This window comes from Pinus tabuliformis, chromosome 2_2 (assembly GCF_031772625.1).
Source record: "Pinus tabuliformis cultivar Carrire ecotype Pingquan chromosome 2_2, CPIR1, whole genome shotgun sequence".
Lineage (NCBI taxonomy): Eukaryota > Viridiplantae > Streptophyta > Pinopsida > Pinales > Pinaceae > Pinus > Pinus tabuliformis.
In genome coordinates this window covers 1,105,472,644-1,105,485,710 of record NC_142300.1, presented here as the reverse complement: position 1 = coordinate 1,105,485,710, position 13,067 = coordinate 1,105,472,644, and the positions used below count along the sequence as shown (strand labels likewise).

Sequence of the window (13,067 nt, the reverse complement as noted above, 5' to 3'; positions counted from 1 at the left end):
CTCTCTACTTACTCCTCTCCATATAGATGAGGACCACAGGCCCACGGGCATAACAAAGTTGGCCTCTGCCTAGGTCTCTATTGTGTGACCACTACATACAACTAGCACAACCACATTTACTAATGTGGTTGATATACACCCATAGCTATACATGAAGTACACTTACAACCACATTAGTAAATGTTGTTGATATACACCAATAGGCTTATATCCACCACATAATAATTATTTGGTGTATAATGTAAAACTCTTTATTAAAAATTAAATATGTGTAGTTGTTAATAATGATATAAAGAATAATATGGTTACTATATTAATATTATGATGATGATGATGATGGTTAATTTCCACTGAGACCAAACTTTGGTCTATGGGACCTAAAAAAACAGATTATTTAGTTTGATTTAAGATTTTATTCCTATACTATATATTAATATAATGATATGTTTTTATATAATATTATATTAATAGTTATATTTCAAACTATAAGATAATTAATTCAATGGATTAATAAACCCAAGGAATTTGTATTATAAACCCAATGTATTATAAACCCAAAAGATTTAAATTAGAGCCTAGAATTACTATTATAAACCTTGTGAATAATATTATACCCTAGGAATATAAACCCATGTGAATAATATTAAACACAAGGAATTAATATTATAAACTAAAGGTATATAAACCCTAAAATAAACATTAAACTCTAAGATTAATATTATAAACCTTAGGATTAAGATTATAAACATATGCGATTAAGAAACCTAAGGGATTTTAAACCCATGGGGAAAACATTAAACCTCAAGATTAATATTAAATCCTAGGAACATAAACCCTAAGATTAATAAACCCGAAGGATTGTAAACTTAAGGGATTAATATTATAAACCATAGGCTTAATATTAAACCCTAAGATTAATATCATAAACCCAAGGTATCAATAAACTCATTTGATTAATATTAAAACAAGAGGGATTATAAACCAAGGGGAATAATATTAGACCCTAGGAATATAAACCGTATGATTAATATATAAACCTTAGGCTTAATATTATAAACCCAAGGGAATAACATTAGACCCTAGGATTAACATTAAACCCTAGGAATATAAACCATATGATTAATATTATAAAACAAAGGGATTAATACTAAAAACTCAAGGGAATAATATTAAACCCAAGGGATTAATATTATAAGCCCAATGGATATAGACCCTAATATAAATATTATAAACCTTAAAATAAACATTAAACCTGAAGATTCATATCATGAACCTTACGATTAATGTTATAAACTCAATGGATTAATATTAAAAACCAAGGGAATATAAACCCAAGGGAATAACATCAAACCCTAGGATGAATATTAAACCATAGCAATATAAACTCTAAAATTAATAAACTCAAGGGATTAATATTGTAAACCATAGGCTTAATATTATACCCTAGGAATATAAACCCTATGATTTATATTATAAACCCAAGGAATTTATATTATAAACCCAATGTATTATAAACCAAAGAGATTTATATCAAACCATAGGATTAATAGTATAAACCCTATCAATAATATTATACCCTAGGAATATGAACCCTTAGATTAATTAATCCAAGGGATTGATATTATAAACCTAAGGCACTACTAAAAACAAGGTATTAATACTAAAAACTCAAAAACCCAAAGGATTAATATTGTAAACCCAAGGTATATAAACCCTAAGATAAATATTATAAACCCTAAAACAAAGATGGTTGACCATGGTTGATTTTCATATTGAGACAATATTTGTCACAATGGGATGTTGGACCATGGTTGACCATGATTGATTTTCATATTGAGAGAATATTTGCCACAATGTGATGTTGGACCATGGTTGAGCATGGTTGAGCATGATTGACCTTGGTAGACCATGGTTGATTTTGATATTGACAATCTTTGGCACAATGCAACGTTGGACCATGGTTGACCATGGATGACCATGGTTGTGACAATCTGGTGTTGGACCATGAGACAATCTTTGTCATAATGTGACAATGCTTATTGATGATTACTGACCATGGTTGATTTTCATATTGAGACAATCTTTGTCACAATGTGACATTGGACCATGGTTGGTAATGATTGACCATGGTTGACAATGGTTGATTTTCATATTGAGAAAAACTTGTCACAATGTGATGTTGGACCATGATTGGTTTTCATTTTGATATAATCTTTGTCACAATGCGACATTTGACCATGGTTGACCATGATTGAAAATGGTTGACCACGGTTGATTTTCATATTGAGACAATATTTGTTACAATGTAATGTTGGACCATGGTTGACCATGAATGACTATGGTTGATGATGGTTGACAATGGTTGAACATGGTTGATTTTCATAGTGAGACAATCTGTGTCACAATGTGACATTGGACCCTGGTTGATCATGGTTGACCATGATTACAAACTGAAAGGATTTATATTAAATCCTAGGATTAATATTATGAACCTTATGAATAATATTACACCATAGGAATATGAACCCTTAGATTAATAAACCCAAGGGATTGATATTATAAACCAAAGGGACTAATAAACACAATGAATTAACACTAAAAACCCAAGGGATTATAAACCCAAAGGGAATAATATTAAACCCAAGGATCTAATATTATAAACGCAATGTATATAAACCCTAAGATAAATATTATAAACCCTAAAATAAACACGGTTGACCATCATTGACCATGGTTGATTTTCATATTTACAGAATAGTATAAACCCAATAGATTATAAATCCAAGAGATTTAAATTAAACCTTAGGTTAATATTATAACCTTTGTGAATAATATTATACCCTAGGAATATGAACCCTTAAATTAATAAGCCTAAGGGATTGATATCATAAATGCAAGGGACTCATAAACCTAAGGGATTATAAACCCATAGGAATAGTATTAAATACAAGGAATTAATATGATAAACAAAAGCGATATAAACAATAAAATAAACCATAAAATAAACATTAAACCCTAAGATAAACATTAAACCATAGGCATAAGATTAAAACCTAGGAATATAAACCCTATGATTAATATTAGAAACACTAGGATCAATATTATAAAACCAAGGGATTAATAAACCCATTAGATTAATATTAAAAACCTGATGGATTATAAACTCAAGGGAATAACATTAGACCCTAGGATTAATATTAAACCCTAGGAATATAAACCCTAAGATTAATATTATAAACTTTAGGATTAATATTATAAACACAAGAGATTAATACCTAAGGGATTTTAAACCCATGGGAAAACATTAAACCTTAGGATTAATATTAAATCCTAGGAACATAAACCCTAATATTAATAAACCCAAATGATTAATACTATAAACCCAAAGGATTATAAACTTAAGGGATTAATATTATAAACCATAGGTTGAATATTAAACCCTAAGATTAATATCATAAACCCAAGGGATCAATAAACTCATTGGATTAATATTAAAAACCAAAGGGATTATAAACCTAAGGGAATAACATTAGACCCTAGGAATATAAACTGTATGATTAATATATAAACCTTAGGATTAATATTATAAACCCAAGGGAATAACATTAGACCCTAGGAATATAAAACATATGATTAATATTATAAACCTTTTATAAATTGTATGATTAATATTATAAAACCAAGGGGTTAATACTAAAAGCCCAAGGGAATAATATTAAACCCAAGGGATTAATATTATAAGGCCAATGGATATAGACACTATGATAAATATTATAAACCTTAAAATAAACATTAACCGTGAAGATTCATATCATGAACCTTACAATTAATGTTACAAAATCAATAGATTAATAAACCCAAGGGATTAATATTAACAACCAAGGGATTATAAACCCAAGGGAATAACATCAAACCCTAAGAAGAATATTAAACCATAAAAATATAAACTCTAAAATTAATAAACTCAAGGGTTTAATATTGTAAACCCTAAGGTTAATATTATAAGCTATGAACATAAACCCTATGATTTATTTTATAAACCCAAGGAATTTATATTATAAGCCCAATGGATTATAAACCAAAGGGATTTATATTAGACCATAGGATTACTATTATAAACGCTATCAATAATATTATACCCGAGGAATATGAACCCTTAGATTAATAAATCCAAGGGATTAATATTAGAAACCCAAGGCACTAATAAAAAAGGTATTAATACTAAAACTCAAAACCCAAAGGATTAATATTGTAAACCCAAGGTATATAAACCCTGAGATAAATATTATAAACTCTAAAACAAACATTATAAACCCTAGGAATATAAGCCGTGTGTTACATTTAACCATGGTTGACCATGATTGAAAATGGTTGAGCATGGTCGATTTTCATATTGAGACAATCTTTGTTACAATGTGATGTTGGACCATGGTTGACCATGAATGACCATGGTTGAAAATGGTTGACAATGGTTGAAGATGGTTGATTTTCATATTGAGACAATCTGTGTCACAATGTGACATTGGACCCTCGTTGATCATGGTTGACCATGATTATAAACCAAAAGGATTTATATTAAATCTTAGGATTAATATTATAAACCCTATGAATAATATTACACCATAGGAATATGAACCCTTAGATTAATAAACCCAAGGGATTGATATTATAAACCAAAGGGACTAATAAACACAATGGATTAACACTAAAAACCCAAGGGATTATAAACCCAAAGGGAATAATATTAAACCCAAGGATATAATATTATAAACACAATGTATATAAACCCTAAGATAAATATTATAAGCCCTAAAATAAACATGATTGACCATCATTGACCATGGTTGATTTTCATATTGACAGAATAATATAACCCAATGCATTATAAATTCAAGAGATTTAAATTAAACCCTACAATTAATATTATAAACCTTGTGAATAATACTATACCGTAGGAATATGAACCCTTAAATTAATAAGCCTAAGGCATAGATATCGTAAATGCAAGGGATTGATAAATCCAGTGGATTATAAAGACATAGGAATAATATTAAACATAGGGAATTAATGTTATAAAAAAAAGCGATATAAACCATAAAATAAACATTAAACTCTAAGATAAACATTAAACCATAGGTGTAATATTAAAACATAGGAATATAAACCCTATGATTGATATTAGAAACTCTAGGATCAATATTATAAAACCAAGGGATTAATAAACCACTACTACATAATGGGGGGTTTTAAGACAATATTTGAGACATTTTTTGGGTATATTGTCTTAACTTGATACAAAAAAAAAAACTTGGGTATTGTCTTTAACTGGGAGTCTTAAAGATTATTGTCTCTATAAAGACAATATATAACACAAGCATTATTTTCTCTATTGAGAAAATTTCATTTTTGTCTCTCTAGAGACAACACTCGGATTAGAGACAACATGTCTTAATACTAGCTATTGTCTCTCTAGACACAACAAAATTTTTATTTAAAGATCACTTTTGTCTCTCTAGAGACAATATAAAACAATGAATCAAGAAATATCTCACCATTGAAATAAATCGATATGAAAAACATTTACTTAAGAATAAAGTACAAAATTGTTGATTAATTCATTTTATCGCACGGTGGAATCGAACCACAAACCTCTTGCTTGTAAGGCAGATGCTCTTCCATTAAACTAGCACACTTTAAAGAATTACATGAGGAGTTATGGCAATACTAAAAACTACATGTATAGCAATTGATTTAATACACAAAATTATGACCATAAGGTAGATGATAGAGAAATCAATAGTATGATATGAATCATGGAGAAGCAAATCCATGGCTAATATGAGCTCAATATCAGGGTAACTTCTAAGACAAGGAGTACGATTATAACTGCGCAAAAAAACAACAAGAGTATGTAAAATTATTTATTAAAAACATAACTATAAGACTTAGCATACAAGTAGGTCCCGAGAAAGGTGCATGGGTTTTTGGTTTTTGGGTGTTGCAAGCCCATGCTTCCTTAAAAACAGATGCTTGATGTGATGCTGCAAGAAATTCAGCAGCCACGCATACAAGCGATAGCAAAATTTTATTATAATTCTACCCAGACAATGGAGATGTCGACAAAGAGAGGTTAGATCTTTAAATGTCAAGGAGCATTGCTACTTGATACTCACCGAGCAGGTCTCACCCAAAATGTCATCTCTTCAGTATGTAGTCAGGAGGGGCTTGTAAGGTCCCTTAAAACAATGGAGCTGCCAAAAATAAATGCTACAATTTCTTTTATTTGCAAACAACGAGGACATTTGCTACTCGTCCAACAAGCCATCCCAAATGTCAGATCTTTTCAGTATCGGTAGTGAGCAGGCTTGTAAGGTCCCTCAACAGGCACATTGATATACTCTACTTGATTAGGAGAAAGCTTTGTTAGCTTGGCACCCAACTTGGGCAAGTGCAGAGCAGCCACCTTCTCATCTAGATGCTTAGGCAGCACATAGACCTTCTTCTCATACTTCCCTGATTTCTTCTCGTTCCAGAGCTCTAACTGAGCAATGACCTACAACAAAAAGTAGAGATTATGCACCATTTATGGAACATACACCTATGTAGCAATGGATCATACGCAACAATATAATCAAGGGATTGGTATGCCTGAGAAATCTAGTATGTACAAGAAATGGTTGTAGGGCATTAGAAATATTTACCTGGTTTGTAAAGGAGCAAGACATGACAAAACTTGGGTGGCCAGTTGCACAACCCAAGTTCATCAAATGTCCCTCTGCAAGAACAATGATGCCACTATTGGTGTCAGGGAACACCCACCTATCAGTTTGAGGCTTGATGGTAATCTTCTTAACACTAGGGAAAGTTTCAAGGCCTTTCATATCAATCTCGTTGTCAAAGTGACCGATGTTACAAACAATGGCATTGTTCTTCATTTTCCTCATGTGATCTACCATGATGATGTCCTTGTTGCCAGTGGTTGTCACAAAGATATCAGTAGTGCTAACTACATCCTCAAGGGTGAGAACAGGAAGGCCTTCCATAAGTGCTTGTAGGGCACAGATAGGATCAATCTCTGTAACAATGACCCTAGCTCCAATGACTTTCAAGGCTGCAACACAACCCTTGCCAACATCTCCAAACCCACAAACAACAACAACCTTACCAGCAATCATGACATATGTGGCTCTCATAAGATCGTCTGGGAGAGAGTGCCTAAATCCATACAAGTTTTCAAACTGCAAAAGAAGAAAGAGAATCAGAATCAACACAAACTGCATCTCAAATAGAAAATTTTTGAAGAAAAAAAGATCTGAGAAATCTGGCCCTGGATCTATAATTCACAATAATTCAAAACTTCAATACAAGTCCAATCAGCTTTCAAAACCTTAGCTAATATTAACCCATCATAACCAGATAATTGAATATATGTAAAGGTCCTTGATTTTAAATATGAAGATGCTTCTACACCCACCATGAACTCACATTGATTCAGCACCCTGAAAATTGATTTTTTTTTTAATGTAGTGGAAACTAGTGAATCCTAAAATGTAATGCAATGCAAGCTAACTATACCAAAAGCATCATGATGTGATCTCAATGACATTGAAGAATCAAGGCAACTAACAAGAGCAGTGCAACTCATAACATCATGAATGAGACCAAAATGCCCCCAAGGCCATATCAGATCCAACATCAAGAAGCTGGTATCGCATGATTAAGATTAGCATTAAGATTAAGATACTTCCTAATGCTCTAAACATATATAAGATAATATTGTCGAAACTGATAAATAGTGGTCTGAAATTTACCATATTATACTATAAATTTGTATAACAGTTTGATGATGAGATCCTAACTGCTTTAAAACAACCACAAAACTCATTGCTAGAACCAAAAACACAACAACTAATCAAGATTCCACATCTCAAACACCCTGACAAGATCTAAACAACAACAAACCCACCAGAAAAGTGTGAGTTCAAAAGAAATGAGAACAAATTTCAAATCCAAACCACAACACCTAGACAAGATCCTACTTCAAAGCACCCTGACCAGATCTCAAAAATCACGCATCTACCTAAAAACATCTATTAAAAAATAGCAAGCGACAAATAAATGAGGCAAGAATCCAAATCCAAATCACAACATATAAGAAAGATCCCATTTCAAAAACTCTAGACGAGATCTCAACATCCCCACCACGCCCACCTAAAAACATCTATTAAAAAACAATAGAATGTTTATGAAAAAGCACAGAGAGCATGGCTATGACATTAATTGGTGAAATTGGACACTGCTATGACATGCATGACCCACTCCACCATATGTTGCATGAGTTTTAATGTAACGGGGCTAGGTACAGGGAATGGGGATTTCTGGAAAATAGCAATGGATCATACACAACAATATAATCAAGGGATTGGTATGCCTGAGCAATCTAGTATGTACAAGCAATGGTTGCAGGGCATTAGAAATATTTACCTGGTTTGTAAAGGAGCAAGACATGACAAAACTTGGGTGGCCAGTTGCACAACCCAAGTTCATCAGACATCCCTCTACAAGAACAATGATGCCATTGTTGGTGTCAGGGAACACCCACCTATCAGTCTGAGGCTTGATGGTAATCTTCTTAACACCCAGGAAAGTTTCAAGGCCTAGCATTTGTAATTAAAGGGGTACTTGCAAGAGTTGATGTCAAGATAGGAGGGTTTCTACTAATGGCCATACAAGAAAACAAGTTAGAAAGCTTTTAATATATATTTGAAAAATAGAAAGCAATTCTGCCAGATATCAGAGAATATATAAAACCATAAATGCATGCTTTGTAAACTTAGTTTTTCTGTGAGAGATTATATAAACTTCAAATGTAAAAATAAAATGTACAAATAACTATTCTAATTTATATTCATAATGCAAAATTCAGAGCATCTTATAGTGCATTCAGGCTCACCAAACCTCTCTAGTAGTGAAACGACAACATGTTTGACCTACAAAATCAAGAGCATATAAATTCTATTAATGTCTAAAATGGAGCCCCAAAAAATCCTTGTTCATTGTAAGGGAGGTTATTCTTTAATGTAATTCATACATTGTACAAGTAGAAAGATAGCACAATACAAAAGAAATGAAGCAAAAGGATGAAGCCTAACTAACAAGTGCATTATGATGTTATGGCAGGAGGAGGTTGCGTGGAAAATTCACTCAACTAAAAGCTCAGAACAAAGAAAGACATGAGCTGATTTGGATCTATAATCTCTAAATAAAATTCCAGCTAAACTGGATATGTCCACCACTTCCCATATAAGTTTAGCTTCCATCTTCATGCAACATCAATTTCAGTAACAATGGGCATGACCTCTAGTAAGTGTGCTTCAGTTTATGTAGGTTGGGTTGTGGTCTAGCAGAAGCTTGATGTGAGTCTACCCCAACTAACCCAGGTTTGATTCTCAGTGTATGCATGGCTGGGCATCCCCAAAGTGACAAATGCCAAAATTTGCATAGTCCAGTAATAAAACATCACAAGAATATTATCAGTTCATAACTTAGCTTTAGATACAAATAAATCATCTCAAAAATATTACCAATTCAGAAAGATTTGGATAGAAATAAAACATCATAGTAATACTACCCATTCACAAAGTTCTAAATACAAATAAAACATTACAATAATATTACCAGTTCACAAAGCTCTAAATACAAATAAAACATCACCATAATATTAAGTGGTGATAGAGGTCTAAATACAAATAAAACACAATAATAATATTACCAGTTCACAAAGATGTAAATACAAATAAAACATCACAATATTAGCAAAACTCTAAAGACAAATAAAACATCACAATATTAGAGTTTCAAAAAGCTCCAAATATTTGTTCCAGGTGTGCTCTTGTTATTCCATAATCGTCCCAAATTGTTTGTTCCCACCAATCACGTTCCCCCATTAATATCGTCAAATTGCCTAAGCTCTGCATGTCCATACCTAACCTCCTCAACATTGGGCAATCCTTAATCTTAAGGACATGAAGGGTAGTAAATGACCCCACCATACTTTGTAAGTAGGACATGGATACCAAATCCACCCTCTCTAGCATTGGAAATCCATTTGGCCTTTCTGTGAGGTCCCTCACCTGTGTGCACGCTTTTAGTTTGAGAAACTTTAACTTTGGCAATGTCTCCAACAAAGGAAGTTCTATCATTTGATCACACCCAAACAATTATATTCTCTGTAGTCGCTGAAACTCACAAGTCCAGTTTGGTAAGTTTACTCCCTTGTAGCTGATCAACCTAAGAGTTTGCAGTTTCTGCATATTTTGCATACTGCGGGGAAGATGCATGCTCAGCTCTTGCGGAAGATGTGCATTATACTCCAAGGATAAGTGCCTAATTTCCAACAAGGTTCCTAAATTCATACCTATTTCATTCTCTTCGGTCCTTGGCATTATAGTTAGAGCGAGCTCTGTTAGACGTGTGAGATCCTTTAAAGGCTCTGAACTTTCTGAATGCAACTGTAGCTTTTTCAGTGAAGTGAGCTGAGATATCTGCAGTGGAATCACCAAGTTTTCTAAGCCCAGTAGGTTAAGATCTTGAAGCCTTGAAAGATTGCATATGGCAGGAAGCAGGGATCTTATATAGCAGAAGGAAAGATCTAAAAATTGAAGCTGTGGAAGATTGCATATGGCTGGAGGGAAATTGCAAATGTGAGTACGACTCAATGAGAGAAACTCCAGACATGTGAGTTGACTAAGAGATGTTGGCACTAACACCATACCGGTGTTGGAGAGATCAAGAACCTGCAGATATGTGAGGCCGTGGAAAAAGCTTTGTGGAACATGACCAGATAATGGATTTTTGGACAAGTTTAAACTTACAACTTTTGAGCCTGCGAAATCATTTGGCAAATCTTCAATTTGATTCCGACGTAGAAATATTCTCTTGCAATCCTGACTTTGTGCATCTGTAAATTCTTTAACTTGTTGGCCTACCCTAAATAAAAAACAAATTTCATTCTCCCCAATATACAATGCCAGATCACGAATAACATGTGGCACTCTTATGTGCTTCGGTTTCCACACATTCTCTAGTTTTTTAACATTTCCAATGAGCTTCTTATCAACGAACAAGCCACGATCTATAAGATGCCTTGAGTAGCTGCGCGCGGCGACCATGTCCATTGAATAGGTAGCCTATCTGCTCTTGACAAGCCCTTCAACAATCCACATTCTCATCAAGATATCCACATCAATTTCTCCATTTTAGTGGCAGATACAGATCTTTATGAACATGGGGATGAATATCTTGAAAAAAAGGATCCTCACTTTTTATCAAAGATACATAATTATTCCACTCATCTACAATTGTTTTCCCAATCGTTGATTTAGCCAATACAGTTATGGCTAAGGGAAAACCTTCGCACTTGTCTGCAATATTTTGGGCACACTCCTTTAACTCCTCCGGAACATCGCTGCCTTTGAAAGCTACTCTCTCAAACAGTTCCTGACCTTCTTCCATAGACAAGGGCTCCAATTCCAGTGTCCTGTACGCCTCCATTAATGCCAAATCTCTGTTGCATGTAGAGAATAAAACTATGCTACGACGACAACCTTTCTCGACACCTAACTCTTCCAGCAGATCTAGTGGAGTCCACACATCGTCTAATATCAAAATAAATTTTCTATGCTTCAGTGTTTGAGAGAATATCATCTTCCGGGTATTATGACTAGAAAAACCCGAGAGGTCTAAATTGATTGTCTCAGCAATCTGACTGTGTAAGTCTGAAATTTGATAGGTTTGAGAGGCTGTGAGCCAAATCACATCTTCAATCCAACTTTGGAAAGGCTTCCAGAAATTGTAGACCTGTTTTAGCAACGCCGTCTTTCCAATGCCAGGTATTCCATATACACAAAACACACGAGTTTCCTCTTGCCTAGCTTCCTATAAATAAATAAGCAGATTAATCCTATGAAGAAAGTTTATAAATAAGCAGATTAATCCTGTGAATAAAGTTTATAATGGGTATATAACCCAAATAAAATCATAATAATAAGCTTGCAAAGAGTTTAATGGCTAAACTACACCGGCTCCTTGTGCACCACTTTCTACCTACTTTTCCTTTTCATAGTTTTAAGGTCCACTTTATGATTATTATTAACAGTCTCTGCTGCTTCCTAGCTATTAGTTGGACAATTCCACACGTTTTTTCTACTTGAGATTAGACTAGGAAACTCCCTCCCCTGTATGATACCGTGGAAATTTGCATAAACTTTTTCTATTTAAGCCTTCTTGGGTTCCTTGCCAAGACTTCCCCTTGGCCTTCCTAGATGCCTTCCTGGTGTTTTTGTTGTGATTTCTCTGCCATTCTGTGTTGGGTTTATGGTTTTAGCTTCACTACAAGCCTTTAGGTATATTTTGTCATTTGGGTCTATGATTTTAGCTCTCCAATACTGGTCTTTAGGCATGCTTTCTGCATAAGTGTTTTCTATTTTCTGTATTGGGTTTTCTGTTCTCTGTATTGGGTTTATGTCATTAGCTCTAATACTGGTATTTTTCATGTTGAGGTGTGTTTTTGTTATATGTTTCTCCATTCTCTGTATTGGGTTTATGATTTTTTCCTCCCATACTTGCTTCCCAATTTTGGGCTTTAGCTAGAAGCAGACTCGCTTGCATCCGTGTATTGGGTGTATAATTTTAACTCTTTAATTTTTATGTTCTTTTTCCAAAAACTGATATTTGATGCACTTGTGATCGTGCAGAGCCGTTGCAAAATCAAGTAGCCTTCTCTCCTGCAAATACCAAATAAACAAGTAGAGCAAGTGCATTAGATCTAGATCCTACATCTAGTTCCCCACAATCTTTTCTAAACGAAAATGAATTTTGGTGCTATAGATCTATTGCTAAATTGAAATAGCTATCTCCCTTCACATAAGCAGCTAGGGCAATTGCATCAGATCTAGATCCTACATCTAGCTTTGCACAATCCTTTCTCAAGGAAAATGCAATTGTGACGTTGCAAAGATTTTGCTAAATCAAATTAGCCTCCTCCCCGCCACAAGTGCAAGTAGGAC

General features: G+C 33.7%; 1 protein-coding gene across 1 annotated transcript; it reads right to left on the bottom strand.

Annotated features, from left to right (window-relative positions):
• Positions 1-6,228: 6,228 nt before the first annotated feature.
• Positions 6,229-11,553, bottom strand: LOC149197250 (adenosylhomocysteinase-like). The gene is made up of 3 exons (XM_089408618.1): positions 11,338-11,553; positions 6,702-7,238; positions 6,229-6,553 (listed from the first exon to the last, which is right to left on the bottom strand). Exons 1-3 carry the CDS (start codon positions 11,551-11,553, stop codon positions 6,344-6,346), a joined length of 963 nt encoding a protein of 320 aa, XP_089264744.1. The 3' UTR covers positions 6,229-6,343.
• Positions 11,554-13,067: the final 1,514 nt, after the last annotated feature.

Bases quoted from the DNA above. Each gene is read 5' to 3' on its own strand.
- LOC149197250 (XM_089408618.1), bottom strand. From the start codon at position 11,553: ATGGAGGCGTACAGGACACTGGAATTGGAGCCCTTGTCTATGGAAGAA. The intron at 7,239-11,337 runs GTATCTTTGATA...CTTCTTTTGCAG, and splicing joins TAGATGAGTGGAATAATTAT to TTTGAAAACTTGTATGGATT. The intron at 6,554-6,701 runs GTAAATATTTCT...TTTTTGTTGTAG, and splicing joins CTTGCTCCTTTACAAACCAG to GTCATTGCTCAGTTAGAGCT.